Below are 26,641 nucleotides of genomic sequence, written 5' to 3' on the forward strand. Positions count from 1 at the left end.
TAGATAATTTGGTGATGTTGAATGACATTTTATTATTGAGCCCGTTTTTTTTAAAGAGTTCTTCTATCTTGATACTAGCAATACAAAATTATAAATAAAACTAAGCAGAGTAATAAGTAATCAAATAGTAGATGGCAGTATATGTTGAACGTATTGCTATATAGTACTATATGGATGTGCTATTGTCATTGTCGTCGTCAAACCCACGGAATATTATGGCCGAAGTGATAGTGTAAGATAAGAATGAAATATTCAATTGTTTAAATCATGCTGTAACCCTCTTTCTACCTTCCAAGTGGTCAGCAATAGCCCTGGTTCCTTCCCAATGAATGAACTTTGGCATTCTCTTGGCTAGTTCAGTTTCGCTATCATACAAGTGCCTGATAGAGGTGAACCTAATATGAGATCCTCTGACACCTAAAACTGCTGCTGTTTCGTAGATTTTCTTTTCGTTCAAATCGAATAGTTCATCCTCAGTCCTGGCGGCAATGACGCTTTGGTTTGCTTCAATGAAGCCAACAGCCTTAATGGCGAATCTAGTCCCTCTAGTTCTATCAATTGGAGAAGGTAGACCACCCTGCTGCACGTGTCCTGGAACAGCTGACTTAGCATCGAAGTGGCCATTGGCCTCTGCGGTAATAACATTGGCTAAGACTTGAGTTGTAAAGACCTTAGAGGCGTTGGTGGATGCTAAGATCAACTTACCAAACTTGCCTCTGCCATGAGCTCTGCTGAATGACTCGTGTAAAGTCTTAATGTCCTGTGTTAGTTGCTCTAAACTTATACCTTCTTCAGGAACGTACGAGACCTGAGCTCCAACTGCTAATGCAGCTTGTGTTGCTAAGTAACCAGAGTTCCCACCTTGGACTGCAACGACAAAGGCTCTGCCTCTGGTAGAAGCTGCAGATTGCTTAACAACATCACAGTACTGCATCAGAGCGTTCAAGGCAGTATCTGAACCTAGGGAATACTCGGTACCTGGAACGTTATTGGATAGAGTAGCTGGTATCAATACCATTGGAATTCTGAAAGCTGGGTAGTTAGATCTGGCGCGCTCCAATTGATGCAAGGAAATGAATGCTTCAAACCCACCGACAATGATCAAACCGTCAAACTTGTATTTTTGGAAATAGTAGGCGATCATACCGATATCAGCATCTTCTGGAGTTGTTCTATTCGTACCCAGCTCAGAACCACCACGAGATTGCCATCCAAGCATATCCTTCCAGTTCAAAGAACGAACTGATTCATGTCTTGCTAGACCTGTCCAACCATTGTAAATAGCATATGGCTTGTGACCCTGGGACATACAGTAAGTGGCCATAGAGTAGACAGCGGAGTTAATACCACCGGCTGGCGCACCTATATTCACGATAGCAATCTTCAATCTCTGGTCTTTTGGTAGCTTTGGAGCATCGTGATCAGCAGAGTTAATAGCCATGAAGTTGTTCAAGTGCTCTACAAATTCGGTGTCTCTCAATTCCATCGCCTTCTTGAAGTCCTTAGCCTTAATGGCATCTGCGACAGACTTGGTCAAAGCCACAGATTCCACTAATGGCTTTCTTGTAATCTTGTTTTCATTGATGGCAATTAGAGGAGAAGGCGTATCTGGTGTTGACTCCAAAACCGCATTTACCGCTTCAACACCCTGTAGAGTAGCCAAGATACGATCAAAGGCAACTGCAGTACCACCTCTCTGGACATGACCCAAAGTGGTAATTCTAGTGTCCAAACCCAATCTATCAACTAACACCCTGTGGACATCCTTTGGAGAGATAGGAGACAAGTCAACAGAAAGTGCACCTTCAGCAACAATAACAACAGTAGTTCTCTTACCACGAGCCCTGTGCTTGCTGACAATGTCACACATCTGATCTTGCCATTCGCGTGATGACGCAGGCTTCTCTGGAATTAAGATGTAGTCTGCAGAGGTGGAAATACCTGCCATTAGCGCCAACCAACCACAATTTCTACCCATAACCTCAACAACAAAGGCTCTAGAATGAGAGTTGGCTGTTGCTTCAATATAATCAATTGCCTGGCAAATACGATCCAAGGAGGAATATGCACCAATAGTGGCATCTGTAGTAGACATATCGTTGTCAATTGACCCAACAGTACCACAGATATTCAAGTGCTGGTATTTATCATGTTGTTCTTTAGTGATTTTCCCGTTTTCTAACAGTTCCTTCACTAACGATGGCCATTCTGATCTAAATAAATCTGCACCAGTTAAAGAACCATCTCCACCACAAACAATTAGAGCATCAACACCAGCTTCAATCAAGTGCTGTGCACCTAACAATCTACCAGGACGTTCACGGAAAGCCATACAACGTGCAGTACCGATATTAGTACCACCTTCGGTAGACCAACCTCTCACGTCTTCCCAGGTACATTCTTTAATATACTCAGGTCCACCGCGAACTAAACCTTCATAACCTTCCATTACAGTAAATGCGCGGCAACCCTTAAAAATCGCCGTACGAACGATAGCTCTGACATTGGCATTCATACCAGGCGAATCACCACCGGATGTCATGACTGCAATGGCTTTTCTAGGTTTATCTGAATGTTGCTTAGGCAACGATGGGTACTGCTTGGAGGTTTCCAAAGAGCTTGATCTTAGGTCTGTTGAAGAGTTTACCTTTGAAATGGGAGAGGATTTCAAACTGCTGAATACGCTACGAACTGCACCTGTATTTGGAAAAGTTGACAGGCTGTTTTTCGTCTGAGTAAAACCAATAGTATTGCCAAGAGGGTCCAAAGTGTACAATTCCATCGGAGAAAGATCTGTAGGATACGATTGGTGAATCTCCAAGCGTTGCTGTAAACGTAGCGTATCAGAAGTTGAAAACACAACTGAATTAGATGAAGCACGCCAGTCTTCATTAGCAAGCTTCTTACTCTCGTATAAATCCTTGGATTCTCGGTACTTCTTTTCATCTTCAATATATTGAATGGTAACCGAAACCAAATTATTCGATAAAACTGTAGAGTCAGAGAACTTTGAGACTGGCTCTAAACCTAGTAGGTGAGAGTAAAAGGAGATTGTGTTCTCATACTGTAACTTGGAATACGCGGTAACGTTAATGGAATTCGTACCACTAATTAAAGGGATATCTAGGGTCATTATGTTAAAAAATATTGTATCGATAAAATTAATAACTTGGTTACAACACTTGACCAGTAATTAGATTAACCTTAGGTATTTAAGCTACTTCACTTTAAAAATGTGGTCTTTTATTAAGGACGTGAAGTTTTTTCAGGTTCCGAATACTGAAAGTTAAGGGGGTTTAGGGAAATAAAAAAAACACTAATTTATCCTTCTAAGGTGATGTATTTGATGACGATGTGATATTGATCTTATCTCACCATAGAACTAGGTTATAGTTAGAGGTATAAATAACGTTTATTATAATAAATAGTTTAGTTCGCTGCAATTTTTTACGATGATCTCATAAGGAAGCCATCAGCTGGTCGGACGCTGGCTTCCGGTTGCCAGCGAGTCACGTGACACAGAGGAAGCGCGGCACGTGCCATTCATAAATCACGTGATGTTCATAGCACGTGACCTTAATCAAGCGGGAATCACCAGGTCGCGTCCTAGGACTTCGATGAGGTATCCGTCTGGGTCTCTGATGAAGGCGAAGCCCTTGAGGTTGCCCTGGTTGTACTTCACTGGCCAGTCGATATTGGGGTAGGTGGCCTGAATCTTGTTGCAAACCTCTTCAGGGTTGTTGAAAGCGATGGCAAAGTGACCGTAACCCTTTGGATCGGTGTTACCATTATGGTAGCTGAAATCAGCATCATCTTCAGTACCCCAATTGTGGGTCAATTCGATAAGACCTTCTTGATTTAAGAGTTCAGCCCCGGGTTTAGGGTAGCCAACGAAATATATGGTAAACTTAAAGTTTGTTGCTTCGTGAGTCTTCACCAGAGACATTCCAAGAACATTTTGATAGAATTCAAGAGATTTTGCAGGGTCCTTGATACGGATCATAGTGTGGTTAAACTTGGTGCCTACATCGACGGGGTCGGACTTATTGTATTGTAGTAATTCAATCCAGTAATTGTCAGGGTCCAATGCGAATGCCATGGTCCTTTGCCTTCCGTCACTTAATCGTTTCTGGAATTTAACACCTTCGGCTTCTAGACGTTCGCATTCCTTGTTGATGTCAGCGACGGTGAAAGCAATGTGGCCAAATCCACGATGAGGTTCCTGGTTCCCGTTATTGATTTTGAAATCAGGATCCGACTCTGTACCGTAGTTGTGAGTGAGTTCTAGTAGACCGGTTTCATTGTAAATCTTATACTCGCCTTTGTCATCTTTAGCCAACTCTTTGTCAGCCATACCCAAGTAATACAAGTCAAACTTCTTGCTTGGGAATGACTTGTAGGACAGCAACTTCATTCCGAAGTGCTTCTCATAGAACGGAATTGAGACTTTAGGGTCCTTAATACGAAGGTCAGTATGGTTGATTACTGGCGATGAGTTTTTCGCGATTTCAATTGCGGTTGGAAAATGCATTGGTTTAGATGTAATTGTAGTGATATATCTCTTCAATATTCTGGGAATCAATGTCATGGGAAGTTATAAGTCAGCAATGCATCAGGCATAACGGTTTTTAAAGTAAACCCTATTTCATTTCTATACTAAAATTATTAGTAAACCAAAATTGTTAGTAAACTAAAGCCGTAAGTTACGTAATATGGACAGAAATATATAGAGACTATCCTAGATTATTATAGTAGTGTGGAACCATTTCATGGAGCCACGCTTCATTGGGAATAGGCATACAGTCCCTCATGAACTCTTTGCTTGTTAGCATTAACTGCTGATAAAGTAAATACTTAAATGGCTTACCGGTTTCCCGTGTCAAGGAAAAGACAATACTTGTCGGATGAATGTGAACAGCCATTCCACCGTTTCTTCCAATGGTTTGATAGCCCTTGGATGTTAACTTGGCAATATTTGCGGGGAAGCCAGTAATGAAACTGCGCATTATTCGCTGTTCTTTTATACTTTGCGACATGTTGGGGTCTTTTTTAATTTGTAGTTGATTCAATGCAACGAGACCCAGTTTTTCGCTGCATCTCCATAACTGGTCTCTAATATTTCGAACACGCGCCATTGTCTTATGCTGTATGTGATGATCTTGACACCAGCTTCTTCTGTATCCATTGTTGGCCCATGTATTGTAAATTTCCAAATAAAGCATGTGGTCACTATTCATTTGACCAAGAACTGCTTTACGCTCCTTTCCGGTAGCAAATATGCTTGCAGCTTCAAACAGCATGGCCAATATCGTAGTGACTTCCTCCAATACACCGTTACATTTTTCATTTGCTGCACTAGAATGGATTACCTTAGCAAATTCCGGCTCACACGGGAATTCGCACATAATTCTTCCTAGCTTTGTTATTGAGCCCTTACTGTTTAGTGCTCCCATAACGTAAAGTTGTTCTAAGGAACGGCCAATATTAGCTATGCTAGGTTTATCTAACATTGGAAATTTAAGCAGGTCAGTCACACCCATTGACAGTAGCAGTAGCACGACCTGTGATAAATTGGTCCTCAGTATTTCCGGCTTTGGAAGGTCATCAAGCTCGTTATGATATGACCATTTTGTAAACAGCCTAAAACACTTTCCTGGACCGACTCTACCGGCTCTACCAGCCCGCTGGTCTACGGAGGCCTTGCTACATGGAACGGTCAACAATTGCGACATACCAGTCTGGGGAACATATGAGTTTTCTTTGACAAACCCAGGATCTACCACATACTTAATACCATCAATGGTTAGAGATGTCTCGGCGATGTTCGTAGCGAGTACAATTTTACGAACACCAGCAGGTGTAGGCTCAAAAATCATTGATTGCTGCTGCTGCGGTAAATTAGAGTAGATAGGTGTTATTATTATTGGCTTAATGGACTTTCCCAGTTTAAATGCTATCTCTTCCATTGTTTCCCTGACATTTTCTATCTCATCCTGGCCTGTTAGAAACACCAAAATATCACCCGGCAAAGGCATCGCAGAGTGGATTTGGAAGACTGTAGTAACTGTGGCATGTAGATAGTTTGCTTCTGGTTGTAAAGTATAATGTATATCAACAGGAAATCTCCTTCCTGGGATGTTGAATACAGGAGCATCATAAAAAAAGGCAGAAAATTTCGAGGCATTCATAGTAGCAGAAGATATCAGCAGCTTCAAGTCCTTCCTGTGCGGCAAGATATCCTTTAGTAGTCCAAGTAGTATATCTGTGGCCATCGTCCGCTCGTGTGCCTCATCAATCATTATACAGCTGTAGCGACTTAACTCAGGATCTGTAAGGAACTCTCGCAGTAGCATACCATCGGTCATATACTTCAAAATAGTGACATCTCTCGTCGTCTTGTCATCAAACCTAATTTGGTATCCTACCTCTTTTCCTAGTACAACCTCCATTTCATCAGAAACCCTAGATGCAACGGACATGGCCGCAACACGACGCGGCTGAGTGCACGCTACCATAAATTTTCCACCGGCTGTATAACCATCCTCAACTAGGTACTGAGGCAGTTGCGTCGTCTTACCAGAGCCAGTCTCTCCAACAACAATTAGAACTTGGTGATCCCTAACAGCCTTCAAAAGCTCATCACGGTACTTATAAACCGGCAACGATTTCCTGGTCTCGGCAATGGTTTCCAAGCGCTTTACTTCAGTCTCCAAATTCGCTACTAACTCTTTCTGGTATTCTCTTTTTCCTGGTAAAATCTCTTCTTCATCAGTGAACTTTACTTTAGCATTATCATCCAAGACAAACTCATACTTGTCGGAGCCTTGAACAAAGATTTTTTTATCATTATAATCTTGTGCACGGACTGAATATTCCAGTTGCTGGTCCTCCCAACCTCTCTCCTTCCCAGCCGGCTCGCCTTGTTTGATCTCAGCATTTTGCAAAGAGTCTTCTTTTCGGTCTATTATGTGGTAACCTTTTCTCGAACCTGCCTCCAGTTCCCGCCTATCTTTCACCAATTGAATCGCTTGACGTTTAATATTAATTTCCTCTTGTTCCCTAGTGCTCAGATTATCCCATCCATACTTCTTTACATCTTCTTCCAGTAATTCCAAATCTCGCGAAGCCAAGGCCATTACTTCAAGCTCTCGCTTGTCTAAGTATTTTTGCCTAGCCAACTTACGCAACTCATTCATATTTGCAGGAGTTGAATCACTTTGAGCATCTCTTTCATTAACTGATGCATCATTATTATCACTAGGACGATTGGACTCGGTATCTGAATCATCTTCGAAGGTTCGTTTAACTCTTCGCTTCCCGACACCTTCCAAAACCTTATGTTGTTCAGACATAACGATAAAAAAGAAAAGCAGTAAAAGCGTACACGTTATTCTATATCAATTCAAAGTATTGAAGTCTCAGGGAAATGAGCAATATGGATCAAATGGACCATTTTTATGCAATAAACCGGTTATATATGTTTCTCACTTAATGTGCAGGATTTTGATGAAGTTTAAATGAAAAAAAAATACTTGGAAAAGGAATTCGTCCCGGTTAATATTAAGCTCATCGAACGTAAACCAATCTCTAAGAAGACCTTAAGGAACATTATAGAAAGGCATTTTGTCTATATTTTAACTCGCATTATTGGTATTAAACTTTCCTTCAATGAATAAGGGGACTCGAGCAGGTACTACCTCGGCACCGCGACCTGCTCATGATCATTTACATCAAAAATCAAGAAACCTGTCTAATGTTCATCCTGCGACTGTTAATAGTTCAGGAACTTGCTATATGCCTCCATGGATAACTCCATATTTCATTGGTGTTGGTGGAACTTCTGGTTCAGGCAAAACTAGTATTGCTGCAAAAATTGTTTCATCGATAAATACTCCTTGGACTGTACTAATATCGTTGGATAATTTCTATAAGCCTTTGAATCAGGAAGAGCGTGACCAGGCTTTCAAAAATGACTATGATTTTGATCAGCCAGAAGCCCTTGACTTGGATTTGGCGTATGAGTGCTTGCGAGCTTTAAAAGAAGGTAAAAAGGCAGTGATGCCTGTATACAGTTTTATTCATCATAATCGGGTTCCAGACAAGAACATTACGGTTTATGGAGCCAGTGTAGTTGTTATTGAGGGGATATATGCATTGCATGACAAACGAATCACTGATCTTATGGATTTGAAGGTGTATGTGGATGCTGATTTGGATATATGCCTTGCTAGAAGGTTATCTCGGGACATTATTTCAAGAGGAAGAGACTTGAGCAGTTGCCTCCAACAATGGGAACGGTTTGTCAAACCTAATGCCGATAAGTTTGTAAAGCCAACAATGAAAAATGCAGATGCTATTTTGCCTTCTATGTCAGACAATAGTATTGCTACCAAGATGTTGATCAACCATATTCAGTCGAAACTGCAGCACAAGTCTCAAAATCATATTAATGAACTTATCAGGTTGGGGCATGAAAGTGTACCATTGCATGCATTGCACAACATTCACCAACTGCCTCCAACTAACCAGGTGCGCTCGTTACAAACTATGATATTGAACAATAACTTGAGTCGTGATGGTTTTGTGTTCTATTTCGACAGGATTGCAACAATATTGGTTTCTAATGCTTTGGATAATATAGCTGCAACTGTGAGTGAAACTGAGGTTATAACCACCTCGGGTTATAAAGTAGATACTCCTCTGGTTGTCAATTTTGATAAAGTCACCGCTATCAATATTGTGAGGTCTGGAGACTGCTTTATGCGTTCATTGCGTAAGACCATCCCTAACATCGCAATAGGGAAGCTGCTGATTCAGTCTGACTCCCAAACTGGTGAACCTCAATTGCATTGTGAGTTCCTGCCAAGCAACATTCATGAGAACTTTGAACAAGTGCTGTTGATGGACGCACAAATTATTTCAGGTGCCGCTATAATCATGGCAATCCAAGTTCTAGTTGATCATGGCGTGGAACTATCTAATATTAAGGTTATTGCTTATTTAGCAACGGAAGTTGGTATTAGAAGGATCATCAATGCATTTACCGATAAGGTTTCTATATACACCGGAGAAATTATTTCTGAAAAAGCCATGCAGGAAAATAAATGCAATTGGGCTAGGGTTAGGTTTATAGATTCCAGGTACTTCGGTTGCGACTAGTCATACGTAGGAGGTTTATTATCAAGTCATTAAAGCCCCATAAGCAGTTATTTATTTAGAAGTTAATGTAAATTAAAAAAACTGAATTAAAAAGCGAAGATATTAATTATACATGGTAATCAAAGTGCAATATTGTAAGCATATTATTATTATTTATTATATTTTAAAGATGACCAGCAGTATCTGGGTATAGTTTACGTAGCTTTGAACTGTCAAAAGCGGCTAATGCTCATCATCAAAAATCCGACTGTAATTACAATAAAGTAAGTTAAGATGCTCGCTGGTACTCCTCGTTTTATGAAGGCTCCTACATCCAAATAACGGTCTCCTAGATCATCGATCATGGATATTGCAGTTACATTGGGAAACCCTGAAGTAGGCAGTCCCATCCCTGCAGAGCAGAGTAATGCTGTAGTCATAACTAAAAGTCTTGAATGGTCACTCCCTGCCAAGTTGGAGCCCAATTCCTTCATAAGTGGAACTATAATAATCGCGGCTACTGTATGTGACACAAATGTTGCCATTGTTACTATACCAGCCCCAGATATGAGTACAATTGTAAATATGGAAGATGATTCCAAATGGTTTTTAATTACGAGCGCAGCGCTTTCTAAAAGGCCAGAAGAAGAAACTGCCCTGCCTAAACATGTCCCACCCATCGCAAGGATGACAATTGTCCACATGAAGTTATTGAAGTCATCTGAATCTAGTAACCCGGTGCCAAAAAGCAGCAACATTGGAACTATTGATATGATACCCATTTCACCGAATACCGATGACAATTTGCTTCCTAGGCACCATAATAAAATCGTCAGCACTGTTACAAAAACAATATACCACTGTTGTACACTGAATGGTTCGTCGATAGGATGTAACCTCAATAACTTCAGATTCCGATCCCTTGGGAAAGTGACTAAAAGGAAAAGCCAGATCGCCAAAACGGAGAGCAAGCAAACTGGAATAGATACTAGAAACCACTGGAACCATGAGGGAGTGGGATCCATAACACCAATTGCAAAAATATTTTGTGGAGATGCAATTGGAGAAGCCATTCCCCCTATATTCGATGCCAGTGCGATTCCTAATATCAATGATTTTCCAAAATGGGACCCCTTAGGCATTGTTCGTAATAACGGTTGTACAATTGAATAGCATAGTACAGGAGCAGCAACATTGGAAACCCACATTGATGTGAATGTTGCTAAAAACATTGTGGTTAGTAGAACGGCCTTCGGTTCTGTTCCCGCAGAAGCGAGTACGTGAGTAGATAACACCTTTGCAATATTGTATTTCGATAAAGCTGACGCCAGCGTAAACCCGCCTAACAAAAGCATTATCACACTGGACCACATCGAGGATAAAATATAATGGGAAGCTTTGGTAGCTGTCATAGCGGTAGAGGTGACTGGGTCACGTATAACAGGGAACGTTACAATAAGCAGTGGAAGCATTAATGACGTTACAAAGAGGGGTATCGCTTCTGTGGCCCATAGCAAAGATGCATAGATTAAGATCGCAAGGCAGTTTTTTTGCAGAATGTCTTCTACTGGCAAGACCACTAATAAAACCAAAAATATCAAACTAATACCTAAAAACTTCAAGAACCTCGGGGACCGAACAATCAATCTCAAGTAGTTGGAAGGCACTATAGCCAACTTAGCATCACTGTGCATAAAATTATTCAGGCTTCCGTCCTGAGCTGATTCCAGCGTATGTTCCTGAATCGGTTTTGTCTTTGCATTCTGTGCCTTCCTCTCTAGATTCATCATATCCTTCCATACAGTATTCCTCTCCCACACGACATAATCACGCAGTTGTACAGATAACTCACGCTCTGCTTCGTGAAGCTTTGTCTGATCATTTACAGTGTCAATTGCAACGCCAGGAGATGAGCCACCCATCAATTGAGCATAAATTGCAACTGTTTGTTTAATGCAAGCGTCGATCTTCTCTATTGTCTCAGGCGCAAAGACATGGGTTCTCTTAGGTAGCGACTCCATGTACCAATCCCTCACATTTGACTCTAGAGATTTATCAAACTTCTTGCAAATCTTTGAGAATCCAGTCTTGTTAAGTTCTATGTACGATTTCAACTCGGACAGACGGGTAAACAAGACCGCAACCCGCTTCTTAAAAGCCACTTGCTGTTCTAATAACGCTTCCTGGGATGTGTACATTGTATCGCGCGTCAATGGGAGCAAAATATCTTGAAGTACATTCGAAGATCCGAGGTTGTACGATCCCCGCTCCATATCGTTATGATCTTCAACAGTCTCGTCGACATCAGACCTTGTAAAAGATACCGCGGAACCATTCAGTTTGCCAGCATCCAAAGCTCGCATCTGCACTTCAAACTGTAGTTCCTCGAAATCATCTCGAAATTCTTGAAAATTAGCAAGAATCCCTGTTTCCTGGGAGTTGAAGAACTTGTCAATCTTCCTTAACTCCTTATCCAATGCATCAATAAATGGTTTCTCGAAATTCTCTACCAGTAAAGCAACCTCCGACCCTTCAGCAACAGAGTTACCATGGTATAGTTTCTCCTTCTGAAGCTTATACGTCAGCTTCTTTAACTGTGAGTACGCAATGTACTTCGATGTCCACTCGGGTACAGCATTGAACTGTAACGAGTGCGAAAACTTCATAATTTATCTGTTCCTCCGTAACAAAAGTTGGACGACCGGGTCCTAGTAGTCCCAAATCAAAATGCCACCTTGGTAGTGGTGATTGGCAGTACAATCCGAGTTCTGCAATTACTGTCATAAGAAATGCTATCTTATTTCCTTACGAACGCTGTTGATTTTAGGGATACCTAGGTGGCAAGATTCATGAACGGGCACGTGATTGATGTCACGTGCCAGCGCCCACGCACCCTCTTCCCGGACTTACGTAACGCAGATCTCCAACCTGTCATCCAACGTAGTACCGGTCATGCTAAAGGGCGCCATATTAAAGGGCGCCCCACGTTCTAAGGATCTTAGTGGTTTTAGGAAGAAAATAGGGAGAACGATAAGAAAGTATTAGGACCCTTTAAGAAATGCTAGACACCACACTTTGCCTTAAATCATAGGGTCAGCGTACCATAGTCAGCCAGGCATTGACAGGCATAGAATACAATAGAGCCTCTTTGTCCTAAGTCGCTCTGTCCGAAAAACACCATGGCGTAGTTCATATAAATCATAACCTTGGCATCAAGATTCATATTTTCGCCCTTTCTCCCCTATCTAATACTGCTGTAGCATGTGAACACATAGTCCACTACGCGTGCAGGAAGATAAAAGCTGAGACAGTGGACAGCGCATATTAAGTGCATCATAAGCTGCTTTGCTTTCTGAGCTTGTTTCACATGGGAAGGACAGTAAATTACACTTGGCAGTTACCAGAACATTCTCAGCGCCTGCGTCAGGAATCAGACCACGGAATTCCGGCTCCCAACAGTGAAGATTCGGGTGGTTTATAGTAGCATTTCGTTGGATATGATAGTGCACATAAGCTTTTTAGTGCATACAGATGTGATTAAGGTGTGATTAAGTAACGCGGAACAACGCCGGCGCGTTGCGGTTGTCACGGCGTACCCCTTATTCCCCTACCACAGAAAGAATGTGCGGTTCTACCCGTAAGGAGTTCATATAATTTGTCAGGTAGGCAGCCACAGTAGTCTATTTCACTTTGGCTGATTTAGGAACTGATTATGAACTGATTAGAATTCCCCGGTAATTCAATTTGATTAAGTAACTTAATAGCGGAAAAAAATAAAAATATAGATCACCATATAAATTAAATATAAACCTTAAATAACCAAGGATATTTCTGGATACTGATACACACATACAAAAACTTTTATTTTACTAGCTCTAAAACTGAAAGGAATCCTAACTTAGTAGGATGAATTGGAGTTTTGCAAAGCATAGTATTGAAAACTTTTTACAAAAGAAGATATATCAGCGGTTAAATTAGAGTGTTCACAACAATGAAAATGACTGAGGTGCAGCTGAACAGAACGGTGAGCATGTCGGATGACCGAAATTGTGACCTTTCACGCCCGCAGCTGGTTTCGCAGGGCACCAGCGATGCTGTGCACGCGGCTAGGTGTTATCCACATTGTGGTGTCGCTCAGTGCGTTCATGTTCGTGAGCCACGTGACTGTGATGAAGTGTTTGCCGTAGATAATGATATAAGAGCGCGGCCTGTGAGGTTTCTCCAGACTCGGGAATTAAGTTCGTATCCAGGGGAATATAAGTTGTCTCATGATGATAATGGGTTGGCTTCAGGGGAGCTACAGTTTTGTACGAATCGTAGGGCCAGCAACGCATCTGTAGAAGGCTATGACTATTCTATGCCTCTCAGCGCTGGAACGGTGCAATCGGTAGAAAGTAGTGCGTACTTGTCATCACCTTGCACGAAGCATCATCATAGACGGAATTCTATTGCTGTTAGATTTACTACGTGTAGCACCCCTAGGAACATGTGAAATTTGGATTAGGTTAGTTGGTTATGAAAGCAAATTGCTAGAATGGATAAGGTTTTATGTGTTATGAGTTACGAGTTACGAATTACGACTACTGTAATCTGAACTTGACGTGTACAAAGTTTTGCTGTGTACAATATAATGTATATATGTGCGCAACGATATTGATGGAATGTAATGATTGGTACCTCAACTATTTAGCGATTTTTAATGCTGCAGAGGCTTCTTTTAGTTTTTAGCAGTACGGACCTGAACTTGTGATGATGCCCGTCTTCAGAAGATGTCGACGAAGCGTCACCACGGGGACTTTCAATAGGACTAGTAATAGCAGCTGGATGCATAGCTATTGATTTAGAGGTCTCAGTAGTTTCGGTTGGTACACGCGTTGGCGGTGAGATAGGCTTTAGAGTATATGCTCGCTCCCGTGATGTATTATACATATTCTTTGAAACATCTTCGAATGCACTGTGTTGGTAGTAATGATTGATTCTTTCAAACAACGTTGGACGATCTGTAGATGAAGGTCGTGTATCATTTTCTTTTTTGGGAGGAGGATCAGCATAAGCAATAAATTCTTCAATGAAATCTTTCGTTTGTTCGTTGCGAGGGGTTGAGGCGCTCCGAAAGGTACATGGTGCTTTGCTGAAGATAAATTGGAAATCTTCTGATTCTATGCTGACCCTTGTCGAATCCTTTGACTGAGGGTTTGATTCTACTCTACGGTTATCAGTGGATCCATTTATAGATACATTATTGACATCATCTTCATCCTTCTTGGAGCTCTGATCGTTTTTTGGAAAAACGAGTATGGTGTCTCGGCTTCCCCGCCTTGTCAAACCTTCTACTATCTCTTCTGGTGGCGTGTGGTAAACTTCGTCTTGAATGTCTGGGATAGGAGTTGAACGAGATTGGTGCTGTAATTGCATATCCTGTATGCCCAATTCAGCAAAATTATTTGATAAAGGACTTTCCGTATTCTTATTTCCTGAAGAACTTATTGTGCTCATTGCAGTGCTAAATTCAGGTAATATGGAGCTGTCGGCAAAGTACTTCGGAGAGCCTTCTGATTCATCGAAATGCATAGCGTCGGCCAAATGGTATACAGGATTAGGGGTCAAGCACTTGTTCATATCTAACTCAGTTTCTTCTGTAATAATGGATATTTCGCGCTCATGAGGATATCTATCGAAAGAGGTATTAGAAGGATTGGTGGGTCCACCTTTCTTTGGTACAGGTTTTGGAAATGGAAAAGCATTTGTAAGTGTACCATAGGCTTCTCCCCTAGAAATTATGCGCAGCGGAGCTGTGGAGGATGCTTGGATCTCAGAAAGTGATTCTTCATCGCGACTTTTTTGAGTACCTGTGGAAGAAATCGAGGCACTCCTATGACTCGCTGGGAATTTGTGTTTCGGACTATATTTCTTGTACATGGATGAGAATTCATCACCTGTTATCCTAGGAGAGCTTGTGGGGGTGGTGCCCGAACCAATGTGATCTTTAATTGAAAACGGACCGGAACTCATTAAAGGAGACACTGACTGTTCCCCCAAAAGATTCAATGGCGGTGGTCTGTGCTTTAACGAAGAAGCATCATTATATCTGGACTTAGGGGTATCTGGGGTTGGCAGCTGAATAGTTGACTTGTGCGAACTGCGGCCACTGGGTATGCTCTTTGGTAAATCACGGCGGTCAGTTTTTAAGGCATGATCAGTCTTAACTACTCTGTCATCAGTACTAATCACCAACCAGTCACAGTCTCCAACTCTCTTTGTCAATTTAATCACTAAAGTGTTGTGGATCTTGCCCAGGAACATTTCGTACTTCCATGAAGAAATGAACCACTCGGATACAGACATTTTAGAAAGTCGCACAGGGTATATATCTTCAAGTTCCTCCTTTTGACTGTCAGCAATTAAATTGCTTAAGTGCGGACTTCCGAGGGCTAAAGTTCCGTCAGGAGCCGAGCCTTCCTCTAAGATCGACAGGAAATCATTAAATCCGTGGTTCTTGCAAGATTCGATCCATGTAGCCACAGCATATTCGTTGTTTGCATCAAGGTTTTGTAAAGCTTTGCTCCACATGGTCTTATCGTTCAGCGATTTGAAATACCTAGTACTGAAATTCCTGTCAAACTTATGCAAGTACCGTAAGGAAGATTTCGAAAATGTGCCCTCAATTACTTTAAGAGGATTTTCCTCAAACTTTTCCAGGAAATAGTTTTCCATTTTAGAGAACGTATGATGAGATGAGTAGATGCGCGACGTAGCCCTTGCTGCAAAGCTTATTAACCGGTTAAAATCATTACGCATTTCGCCATCAGCAAGGAACTTAGGTACAGTCATCGTTAAAGCTTTCTGGTTCAAGGGCTTGTAAGGACCGGGGGGGTATTCTTGAAGATTAAAGTTATCAATAAGGTAGAAATCCTTGATTTTACCCTTATCCATTAGTGATCGAAGGTATGAAACAAAAATATGATGCAATGCGGAACCTCTAGTGTAATATAGCCTGCTCAAACTTAGACTGTGGCGATTTTCGCTGTCATTTTCATTTCTGTATCTTAATAGCTTATTATCTCTAGCAAAACAAATCTGTCCAGCTGTAAATACCAGATCCATCTGAATAGTCGTCTCGACTATTAGATCTGTCTTGCCAATAATAGCAACTAAAATTTCTAGAAACGAATATGCCAGACACGTGTAATCGCTACTGGGCAAGACCTGGGGTAAGTAAGTATGGAACGCAGTCATCGGGTATGCATGTTTCTCTTCCAACCGCTTAAAGGATAAGTAAGAGTCCCATGGGATAAGTCCCATGGGCAGGTATGACCATAGAGTTCGAAGCGCCAAAATCAATCTGTTCCAATCACTTTCAAAATGATGACGAATCTGTTGCTCCAAAAGCTCGCCAGCAAGCGAGCATCCATCACTGGGAAAGAAGGATGCCAAAATTTTCTTGGTTTCTCTGGTTTCACTGTGCGAATAATGTGACAAATTCGGCTTAAAAATCTCCATCGCGGAACGAATCATGGAAGTATCGTTGGAGTTGTTCTTCGTCAACTTAGCATTCAACTGCTCCTTGAATAGAGACGCGAGACGGAATGCGACGTACCTAACCGCTGTCGGCGTCACGCCCCCCGGTTTGTTAAATATATTAAAGTTTGGATCACTCACATCCTGCGCGTTCTTTCCCCCGCGGTATACCGTAAAATCATACACATAGTACTGCCCGATTCTTTTACTGTTGGCAGAATCATCTTTCGCAAAACGGGAGCAAAGGTCGACGGATGTTAGTAACTCCTCATACGTATCCTTCACCCCGTGGTCGCCAATATACCTGGAGTCGTTAGTAGCTACCGACCGCTGCCCAGTAGAGCTCACGTCGTACTTCCGCGGCGCAAGCTGGGACTGAGCAGAACTGTGCAACCGCCCATTCGGTTTGATTATCCGGTGGTTCGACTTAAACTTCTCCGCATCCAACACCGGGTCTGAGTGGCGATTCTTGTTCTGGACCTTATTTCGAAGCGCCCTAAACATCGCACGGTATCCTCAATACTATTAGTCCTTCTATTCCTCGAGACTCGATCTCGTTCTTCTAATACCTATATTTGTTTACCTGTAAACAACCACAACTAAAGCAAACCCCCAATACTTGGCTCCTACAGTTACTAGGCTAACTCAGATATCTAACCTATTGTAAACACGTAACAACTCAAAAACTCCCTAACAATCAGTCAATTGTCAATTTTCTTGTAAGCTTGTTGACGTGTTATGGTAAGCGTTAAGGAGAGATCAGTTCGGTAATCTGCAATATTTAAAATCTTGACGAATTGTGACTGTATACGCGAATTCTAATATATGCAAACGCAAGCAGATCTGACAACGGCGTAACTAGTACTTGGGATAGTCGTTCTGTTGTTCCCTTTAGCCCTTGTTTTCATTATCTAGTTTACAAGAATTTTCAAGAGATTGGAAACAATCCCTACCGCGTCGGAAAAGGCAAAATAGGTGCCCTTTGTCAATCACGGAAGTCAGTGATTATTCAAAACTTTTACTTACGTTCTAATCGGTAATTCAGTTTATTTTGCTCTCTTTGTTTATTTAGTTAAACGCCTAAGGTTTCTTTGCCTGACCAGCGCCAACCGCGACTGACGAGCGTTAAAAACAAGCTACTACGTTTTCTTGGGGAATGATATTAACATATTATTCTCCTCTCACATGTTACTTCCATTTAGAGAGTCATTTGACTTTAGGCTTTGTAAATTGTCGACGCGTGTCTTTGTACAGATTCTTTATTTAGGCTATGTCTACGGTATTTTAACAATACTGTTGACCCTTCAGAGGTCCAGATCATCCAACTTTAAATGCTTCGCTATCTAGACGGGATTTCCCACTGTAGTGGGCCCGCAGATAGAAGGTTATGTCATCTCGTAGAAGGTGAAGTATGACGTACCGGAAAAAAACTAGCGCTATTGGACGATTAACTTAGATAGTTCATCGCATGGATGATATACATGATATTACATTTGGGGTTGAACGCTCGTAGAGAACGCTAAAGATGGTTAGTTATGCTGGTAAGCTGGTGCTAGCCCCTATGGTTCGGGCCGGAGAGCTACCCACGAGGCTTTTGGCTTTGAAGCACGGAGCAGATTTGGTTTGGGGACCTGAAATAGTGGATAAGAAGCTTATCCAATGCCGAAGAGAGATAAACGAGGCTCTAAAAACTGTTGATTTTATCATAGGGAACAAAGAAGAGGGTAAGTCACCCGTGGTCGTGTTCAGGACTCTCCCGGAGGCTGAAAGTGGTAAACTTATTTTCCAGCTGGGCACAGCGTCGCCTTTACTGGCCGTAGAGGCTGCAAATATAGTCATCCGGGACATCGATGGGATCGATGTTAATGCTGGGTGTCCGAAGCACTTTTCGATCCATTCTGGCATGGGTGCAGCGTTGTTGAAGACTCCCGATACGTTGTGCAGCATACTGGAGGCGCTGGTGGAGAAGGTTGGAAAGCCGAACAACAAGCCGATTAGTGTGAAGATTAGATTATTAGAGGACGAGAGGTCTACTCTCGAGCTTGTGAGCAAGCTGTGCAATACCGGGATCAGTAATCTGACCGTTCATTGCAGGACTACTCCGATGCGTAACAGAGAAATGCCTATCCGAGACTATCTTCCTGGTATTCACAGTATATGCCGGGAACGGAACGTTTCCCTGATTATGAACGGTGCCATAGAAAGCAGGGCCCAGTTCATGGCTGTTCGTAAGGAACTGCAACTACCAGAAGACGTGGGAGGCATGATCGCTGAAGCGGCAGAACAAAACGCTACAGTGTTCTCTGAATCGCCGTTACCGTGGTATGCCGCAGTGAAGGAGTATTTGGCTATTGCCAGGAATGTTGGTCATGTTATGAACGTTAAGTTTATGCTGGGAAGAATGATCCCGGGTAAATCACCCTTCTACAATTATTTTACCCGCTGTAAACGGATAGAGGAGATAGAATATGTTATGAAGCATATGGATGAGAAAGGAGGATGTACTGAAGATCTCTCGGCGTACCTGGAACAATGCAGGAAAGAGGATAAGAAGAGCGCAGAGAAGTTAAATGCTGCCAAGGCGAAAAGCGGTGCCAAGGCGAAAAATGGTAGCAAGAAGCGGCCGATCAAGGAGGACACGATAAATGGCGACGAAGGTAAAAAAATGTCTAGAGTGAACGCATAGAGTTTACGACCGCTGCGTTCCTGTAAGACGACTTCCGGAGTATGTATATATTTAAATTGTAAACAAACTGTAAAATGATGCTAAACTATAAATAGTGTATCAGAAAACCAGCATTGCTATATATAGGCTATTTGTTTCGTTAAAGTCTTTGCCAATTGGAACAAGGGGATTTAGGATGGTTAAAAAATGCGAATCAGGCGACATTGAATGCTATCTACTCTAAACTCTTCAAAATCTGTTCCTTGTCGGTGGTGGACAGTAGCTTCAAAATTTCACTGATTCCTTTCAAAGCGGTTTCGCGGTCGCTTCTGAACTGCTTGGACAAACTGTGAGCGAATTTCTCCGCCTTCAATGCCTTTACATGTTCATCTAGAACTTGATAGTTTTCCTCGATCCAAGTTGAGACCTTTGCGTCGTCATCTTGGTTAACAGATGTAGGGTACCATGATCTTAGTCTGGAGAATTTTTCTAGCCTATTGGCATGTGGAAGCTCAGCATCCAACCTTCTAATCAAATACTCCTCGTTTAATCTTCTCCTCAACCTCCAGTAGAAGAAGCGACGAGATTGAGACCATTCCAGCTCTTTCCTGATGACGCCCTTCGCTAACATACGACCAGAGCGGTCATGCAAGCCGGCAAATTGGACGGTAATTTGATGGAAGATAGGCAATAGCTGTTTTTCACGTGCAGCCAATTGCTTGGAAAGCTCTTGATGCTTTTCTGGAGTTATATTACTGTCAGCAAGTTGTTCGCTTAGTTCCTTGTACTTGTAGTCCAATCTTGCCATAGTGTTCAACAGCTTCTCTCTACGGTACTTAATACCAACGATAGCTTCAGGTTCAAGAACACCCGCACGAGAATCGATGTCTGCATACATCTCCATCTGCTCAGCATTAATGGTTGGATCAACAACAACCCAAGAACCACCTCTCAATTCTGCAAGAGGAGGAATATAAGTGAAAATGGGTTGCTTGTAGTCAACTAATGCATCAACAATGTAGGCACCGAATTTCAGAACCTCATTGTACATATCACGTTGACCACCTGAGAAACCTCTCCAGTTCGCCATGATCATCAACGGCAATTGTTCACCATGATTGAAGTCATTGATTGCTTGAGCAGTCTTGTAAGCAGAGTTTGGATACCAAACTTGACCAGCTTCTTGCACCAAACTTTCAATGGAATCAGGATTTGCAGGGTCTGCTGGTATTAAAGTTTCTACAGTTCTAGTTTCAACAGCAATAACACCGAGTGGAATACCTCCCAAACGAGCCCTACCTACAACGACACCTCTAGCCCATCCTGACAAAGTTTCTTGGAAGGAACCCTTATCGAATAAACCAGGTTCGAAACCATCAGGAGTATCGCGACCTTCAATCATCCATCTGACATCGTATTGCTCACCTGATTTTGGACAGTATTCAACATCTCTATCCCATTTATCATCTGATTCCAAAATTGGGACTGGTAGGTTACGTTTCGCAGGTACGTATGATAACCATTCCATGATCTTAGCAACACCAGCTAAATCATCTTGAGCCGTCAAATGGGAAACACCATTGTTATACATGATTTGCGTACCACCTAATTGCAAGTTGGATGAGTAGACATCTCTACCCAAAACCTTATTGATAGCAGGTGCACCGGTCAAAATGATAGGCTGGCCTTCGACTTGAATTGCTCTCTGGCCCAACCGAACTAAGTATGCACCAATACCAACGGACCTACAGGTAACTAGGGTGATTGTAAAGATATCCTTATATGCTCTTGAAGTTGCACCGGCAATCAGACCAGAACCTCTCAAACATTCAACACCAAGCCCTTCCTCTGAACCGATAATAGCCTTTAGAACATGTCTCGTCTCCCCATTTTCAACAACGTGCTCAGTTAAGACAACATGTTCCTTACCCTGGTTCTTCAACTTTTCCATTGTTTCAGGACGCATGTATAAGTATTTGAAACCCTTTGCAGGATTAGAAGGATCGTTCCAGGCAACATCAAACAAGGGTATCAATTCATCGGCGAGACCAATTCTGGCACCAGAGTTTGCAGATAAATAAATTCTTGGGATACCACGCTTCCTTGCGTATTCAGTAACCTTATCGAAAAACTCGTCTTCCTGGGGACCAAAAGAACCAATCATAAATGTAATGTCGTTCGCAACAATAACAAACTGTCTACCGTGTGGGTATTCTGGAGTTTTGGCAGTAACTTTGAATGCGACCATACCAATGTTGTTAGCACCGGGCTCTCTATCCACTTCCGTCAATTCACCATCCTGATCAACAATCAATTCATTGGCGATGAAGAAGTTATCACTTAATTTTACCTTAGGAGCATGCTTCCTCCATTGGGTGATGGTACTTTGACGGAATAATTCAGGGAAATCGTAAACGTAAGTGGTTCCCATCAAATGGGCTTTATAACGTTTAGGTTGTAACCATTCTTTGACAGGATAAGGTGTTGCAATTGGTCTTAAGTGCATTGAGCCAGGCTTGTCTAAGGACTTGAAAATCCTTTCTCCTTGTGAATTCTTAATTTCTGTATAGAATTCTGTCCTTACAACGTATCCAGACACGTTATTTATTAGTGCTCTGAGTGGAATTGGAGACCCTGTTTCCGAATCCTTGATCATAATACGAATTTCGGCAGCTGCGACACGTAGTCTTAAAAGCCTCTTTCCATATCTTTCAAGGAAACCACCAAATGCGTTAGCGACATCTTCCAAAGTGACGTCAAAAACAGCCGAGAAGTTAATAAATATGTGATTCAAGTCTGAGTTTGATGTGTCAGTGACCTCTAAAATATCCAAAATATCGCGCATTAACCTATTAGCCTCTGAAGTCAAGTACTCTTGGATTGTAATATCATCACGGATTCTACCAGTTCTAATTATACCTCTGGTGAAAAACCTCTTATCAATAGGAGAATTCTTTCCAATTGCTTCATACACATGAATATTCCTATTATTGGTAAAAATAGGTTTAATATTGAAATTGGACATTCTTCCTAATTCCAATTGGAAGGCCAAAGCAGGTTCTATATGGCGGATGGTCTTGTCTTCTGTGTATTCAGAGCCTCTGAAGGTATAGTATTTTGGATAGGAACCATCCTTGTACCCAAAGACAAAAGTTATACGACGAATTGAAGAAGCAATCAAGTCCTGTCTGTTCATGTCCAAAATTTCTCTCAATCTTTTCAAAACATCGTCTTCAGATTCGAAACCTTCTATAGAGGAAATAAAAACATTTGCAACATTTGATAACGTACCAGATGTCCCATACCTATCAGGTGCAGGGCCAGCTGTATTTTGTTGCAATGGAATTACAGTTAAAGCGCTTGCCAAAACTGAATCCACATCGTCTAAGTGATCAGCAGGAATCAAAATACCCGTTCTCAATGGTTGATTGTCTGCATCGGATATGAAAGTCATATCTGAGATAGATATAGCTCTTTGCACACCCAATTTAGAAGTCACTTGAGGACGAGAAGTAAAAGCTGCTGAAGGAAGCTGGAACTTCCACTCAACCACTGGTGAATCAAATGAAGAATGGTGCTTAATGTCTCCAATAGTGTATGCTCTATAAGCACGACGGATATAGACCTCGGCAGCGGCAGCGGCAACACCGTTATCCTTATGATTCAAGAATTGTGCCAAAACATCGAAAACAACGTAATTAGAATCAATTAAATCCTTGAGAACCTCAATATCTGGGTCCATACGGAGAGTCTCCGTTAGTCCGTAAGTCAACTTAACAACGGAACTCTTTAAAATATGTTCTAACTGTTCTGTCCTTTCCTTTATAGAGGGTAATGCACCCTGAATCAAAATCTCTCTAGCCTGGAGCGCAACTTTTGCGGTTACTTTAGACTCTAACTCAACAATGCGTTTCAAAGAAGAAGAAAGGTGTGAAGATATTTCGGTAGACATTTGGCATAAAGGTTGGTAATGCTTTAAAATTGCCAAAATCAAGTTATTCTTTGCAGAAACACGTGAATGTGATAGAACAGTAAGCACAACTTTGTTGAGATCTGCAGAGTATTCGTCACGTAATTTTAATATAACATCTTCCTCACGTACATTACTTCCTGAGAACAACTTCTCAACAGAGTAGTAGTTGTCAAGGAAACTAGCAAACACAGAAAACTCATGAGCCTGTAACCCATCCTTGTAGCGACGGGTAATAGAAGTCAATGGTTCAATTGCTGTGGCAAATAGCGGGTCGCCATTCGCTTCCTGAAGAGCACTATCCAAAATTTTGCCCATCTGCTTCGCTGGGAAGTCAGCAGAGCGGTTATGGCAACGTTCAACAAGACGCTCTAATTGTTGAAGCAAAGGAGCAGGTAGCCTAGAATGTAATGCAGACACTTGCATTCTCCATTCAGAGTATGGTAATTCAGGATCTCTCAAAACTTCAATAAGCTTTTGTAAGGACGCACTCATGACAACTTGATTGTCGTAGCCCTTTAGAATGTTTTCTAAAGTGGAAACAAGATATCTAAACTTGTACGCAGGTTTAGTACCTTCAATGATAGGAGCGCCCATTTCAGGAAGCATACCTTCAAAAGGTAAAGCGTGCTTGACCTTTGAAGGATCATCCAAGGCCAATATCGCTAAAATATCGCCAGAGGCTAAAGTTGATCCAGGCTGTTTCAAAAGTTGTACAACACCACTCTCGGTTGCTATCAAAGGCATCTGCATTTTCATGACTTCGACCTCTGCGTACGGCTGACCAGCAGAAATATGATCACCACTTTCTATCAAAAATTTAACAAGCTTACCAGGGGAAGGTGTACGTAATTGTGTAGGATCCTTTTCAACCTCCAACATCGTAGTTTGATGGTCGATTGACAAACGGGTTGCAGCGACTTCTTCCTTCCAATACACAGTATGTGATTTTCCTCCAATAGCGATCAATAGTCCTCCATCGGATAACTTGCGAACACCAACGTCACATTTCGAGCCGTTGATGAATAGCGTGTACCGATCATCAGCCGATTTGGCGACAGTGAATTTATATCTCTTTCCCTCATGGTTAAATTCAATTGGATACATAGTTTGAAGCATGTTCTTGTTTGGTACTTGACCCCTCTTTAGACAAGAAAGATATTCCTCGCGAGCTTTTTCTGATGAGATGTGAGCTTTTGTAGCAGCACCGCAAATAACAGCTAGCATTTCGTCAGGCTTCTCAGCGGAAATTTTTTGAGAGATTAAATCGTCCAACCAGCCAGTAGTAATCGTATTATCTTCGAAATCTTCTGTTTCTAATAACTTAATCAAGTACTCAACCGTAGTTCTAAAGTCACCCCTAATTGATAGCTCCTTCAAAGCAACAACCATGTGCTTCCTAGATGCTTGTCTATTTTCACCGAATGCAAATATGTGACCAAACTGAGAATCAGAAAATGAATGGATACCACCATTATTACCCACTGAGAAGTAACCCCAAACATTGGATGAAGAACGGAAGTTCAATTCGTGTAACGAACCACCAGAAGGCTTGAAACCTTCGTTAGGGTCTTCTGATGTGATACGACATGCAGTACAGTGTCCCTTTGGAATGGGTTTTCTTTGAGTTTTTAGAGATCCAGAAGATGAAAAATCGAAGTCAATTTCAGTTGCAGTGTATGGATCTAGACCATACAAAAGCCTGATATCTCTGATTCTGTGTAAAGGAATACCCATCGCAATCTGCAACTGAGCAGCCGGTAGATTAACACCAGTAACCATTTCTGTAGTTGGATGTTCAACCTGTAATCTAGGGTTCAATTCTAAGAAATAAAACTTCCCATCATCATGAGAATATAGATATTCCACAGTACCGGCTGATACGTAACCCACCAATTTACCCAGTCTTACGGCAGCCTTCTCCATTTCTGTAAAAGTCTCCGGCTTGGCAATCGTTACAGGTGCCTCTTCTATGATTTTCTGATGACGTCTTTGGACAGAACAATCACGTCCGAAAAGAGATATATTAGTACCGTATTGATCGGCCAGCAGTTGCACTTCCAAGTGACGGGCTTTTCCAGCTAGTTTCATAACAAAGATAGGAGACCCTGGTATTTCGTTGGCAGCTTGCTTATATAGCGCAACAAAGTCCTCCGCACGTTCGACTTTTCTAATACCTTTACCACCACCACCTTCTGAGGCTTTCACCATAACTGGGAAACCAATAGCCTTGGCTCTTTCAAGCCCATCCTCTGGGGATGAACAACAGCATAGGTTGTAGACTTTATCAGTCACAGAAACTAAGCCAGTATTTTCATCTGTCTGAACTTCGTCAATACCAGTACCCGACCACGGGATACAAGGAACCTTTGCATGTTGCGCAACAATTGTAGATGAAATCTTATCACCAAGGGACCTCATAGCGTTACCTGGGGGGCCAATGAAGACAACCTTTCTTTTGGAACTTGCCAATTTTTCAGGAAGCAGTGGGTTCTCAGAAGCATGGCCCCAACCTGCCCAAACTGCATCAACGTTTGCACGCTCTGCAATGTCAACAATTAAGTCAACATTTGCATAATTATTATTGTTCGTACCACCTGGGACCTCAACATATTGGTCTGCCATCCTTATATATTCGGCATTGGCTTCAAGATCTTCTGGTGTAGCCATAACAACAAATTGGATCGTTGAACCATCGCCAAAGGTTTCATATGCCCATTTCCTTACTGATCTAATCTCCTTAACAGCTGCAATACCATTGTTCGCAATGAGAACCTTGGAGATAACGGTGTGTCCGCCGTGTAGCCTTACAAACTCTTTTAAGGGAGAATCTTCCGCCCTTGATACCGAATTCAGCCCAAGAAAGTGGGGCGCCAGCGTGGCATGCTTCGCAGTATTATCCGTGTACTCATAACGGGACTTCTGAGACACAGAGACTTCTGCTAAATTTTCGTCACTCATACCTTTTCTTATTTTGCTATTCAATTGTCGAACACTGCAACGCATAACCGGGTAGCCCAAATGTAAACTTCTACGCAGAACTACGGACCAACAAAGCTTTTTCAAAGTCCTATATGACAAAAGCTGAAATAATCTGTGAGTTATAATGTTAGTCAAAACTGATTATTTTATAAATTAGCCCTCAAAGGTAGTGTATTATTACCCGAAATTTTTCTGTCCCAATAACGTAAAAATACCACTCAAAATTAAAATTCGGTTAGTTCCGTGTTTCAATTTGCCACTCCTGATTAGACTGAAACAATCGAGAACTCCCATTTAATATACTACACTTAGTCTTCTCCATTGTAGAATTCATTGTAGTGTAAAAACCAACAACTTTTCGCGGACGC

General features: G+C 41.8%; 9 protein-coding genes across 9 annotated transcripts; 3 read left to right on the forward strand and 6 right to left on the reverse strand.

Annotated features, from left to right (window-relative positions):
* Positions 1-265: 265 nt before the first annotated feature.
* Positions 266-3,133, reverse strand: PFK2 (6-phosphofructokinase subunit beta; the record flags this gene model as incomplete). Its single annotated transcript, XM_018132956.1, has 1 exon — positions 266-3,133. The coding sequence occupies one exon, from the start codon at positions 3,131-3,133 to the stop codon at positions 266-268; it is 2,868 nt and encodes a 955-aa protein (XP_017988445.1).
* Positions 3,134-3,580: 447 nt separating this feature from the next.
* On the reverse strand, positions 3,581-4,588 carry GLO1 (lactoylglutathione lyase GLO1; the record flags this gene model as incomplete). The annotated part of the gene is made up of 1 exon (XM_018132957.1): positions 3,581-4,588. One exon carries the CDS (start codon positions 4,586-4,588, stop codon positions 3,581-3,583), a length of 1,008 nt encoding a protein of 335 aa, XP_017988446.1.
* Positions 4,589-4,733: 145 nt separating this feature from the next.
* Positions 4,734-7,352, reverse strand: PRP2 (DEAH-box RNA-dependent ATPase PRP2; the record flags this gene model as incomplete). Its single annotated transcript, XM_018132958.1, has 1 exon — positions 4,734-7,352. The coding sequence occupies one exon, from the start codon at positions 7,350-7,352 to the stop codon at positions 4,734-4,736; it is 2,619 nt and encodes an 872-aa protein (XP_017988447.1).
* A 316-nt stretch (positions 7,353-7,668) lies between these two features.
* URK1 (uridine kinase URK1) lies at positions 7,669-9,159 on the forward strand (the record flags this gene model as incomplete). Its single annotated transcript, XM_018132959.1, has 1 exon — positions 7,669-9,159. The coding sequence occupies one exon, from the start codon at positions 7,669-7,671 to the stop codon at positions 9,157-9,159; it is 1,491 nt and encodes a 496-aa protein (XP_017988448.1).
* A 212-nt stretch (positions 9,160-9,371) lies between these two features.
* On the reverse strand, positions 9,372-11,804 carry PHO91 (Pho91p; the record flags this gene model as incomplete). The annotated part of the gene is made up of 1 exon (XM_018132960.1): positions 9,372-11,804. The coding sequence occupies one exon, from the start codon at positions 11,802-11,804 to the stop codon at positions 9,372-9,374; it is 2,433 nt and encodes an 810-aa protein (XP_017988449.1).
* A 1,325-nt stretch (positions 11,805-13,129) lies between these two features.
* Positions 13,130-13,630, forward strand: AW171_hschr53405 (uncharacterized protein; the record flags this gene model as incomplete). Its single annotated transcript, XM_018132961.1, has 1 exon — positions 13,130-13,630. One exon carries the CDS (start codon positions 13,130-13,132, stop codon positions 13,628-13,630), a length of 501 nt encoding a protein of 166 aa, XP_017988450.1.
* Positions 13,631-13,824: 194 nt separating this feature from the next.
* On the reverse strand, positions 13,825-17,160 carry AW171_hschr53406 (HER176Cp; the record flags this gene model as incomplete). The annotated part of the gene is made up of 1 exon (XM_018132962.1): positions 13,825-17,160. One exon carries the CDS (start codon positions 17,158-17,160, stop codon positions 13,825-13,827), a length of 3,336 nt encoding a protein of 1,111 aa, XP_017988451.1.
* A 1,021-nt stretch (positions 17,161-18,181) lies between these two features.
* On the forward strand, positions 18,182-19,342 carry SMM1 (tRNA-dihydrouridine(20) synthase (NAD(+)); the record flags this gene model as incomplete). The annotated part of the gene is made up of 1 exon (XM_018132963.1): positions 18,182-19,342. One exon carries the CDS (start codon positions 18,182-18,184, stop codon positions 19,340-19,342), a length of 1,161 nt encoding a protein of 386 aa, XP_017988452.1.
* Positions 19,343-19,556: 214 nt separating this feature from the next.
* On the reverse strand, positions 19,557-26,252 carry ACC1 (acetyl-CoA carboxylase ACC1; the record flags this gene model as incomplete). The annotated part of the gene is made up of 1 exon (XM_018132964.1): positions 19,557-26,252. One exon carries the CDS (start codon positions 26,250-26,252, stop codon positions 19,557-19,559), a length of 6,696 nt encoding a protein of 2,231 aa, XP_017988453.1.
* Positions 26,253-26,641: the final 389 nt, after the last annotated feature.

Source organism: Eremothecium sinecaudum, chromosome V, assembly GCF_001548555.1.
Source record: "Eremothecium sinecaudum strain ATCC 58844 chromosome V, complete sequence".
NCBI lineage: Eukaryota > Fungi > Ascomycota > Saccharomycetes > Saccharomycetales > Saccharomycetaceae > Eremothecium > Eremothecium sinecaudum.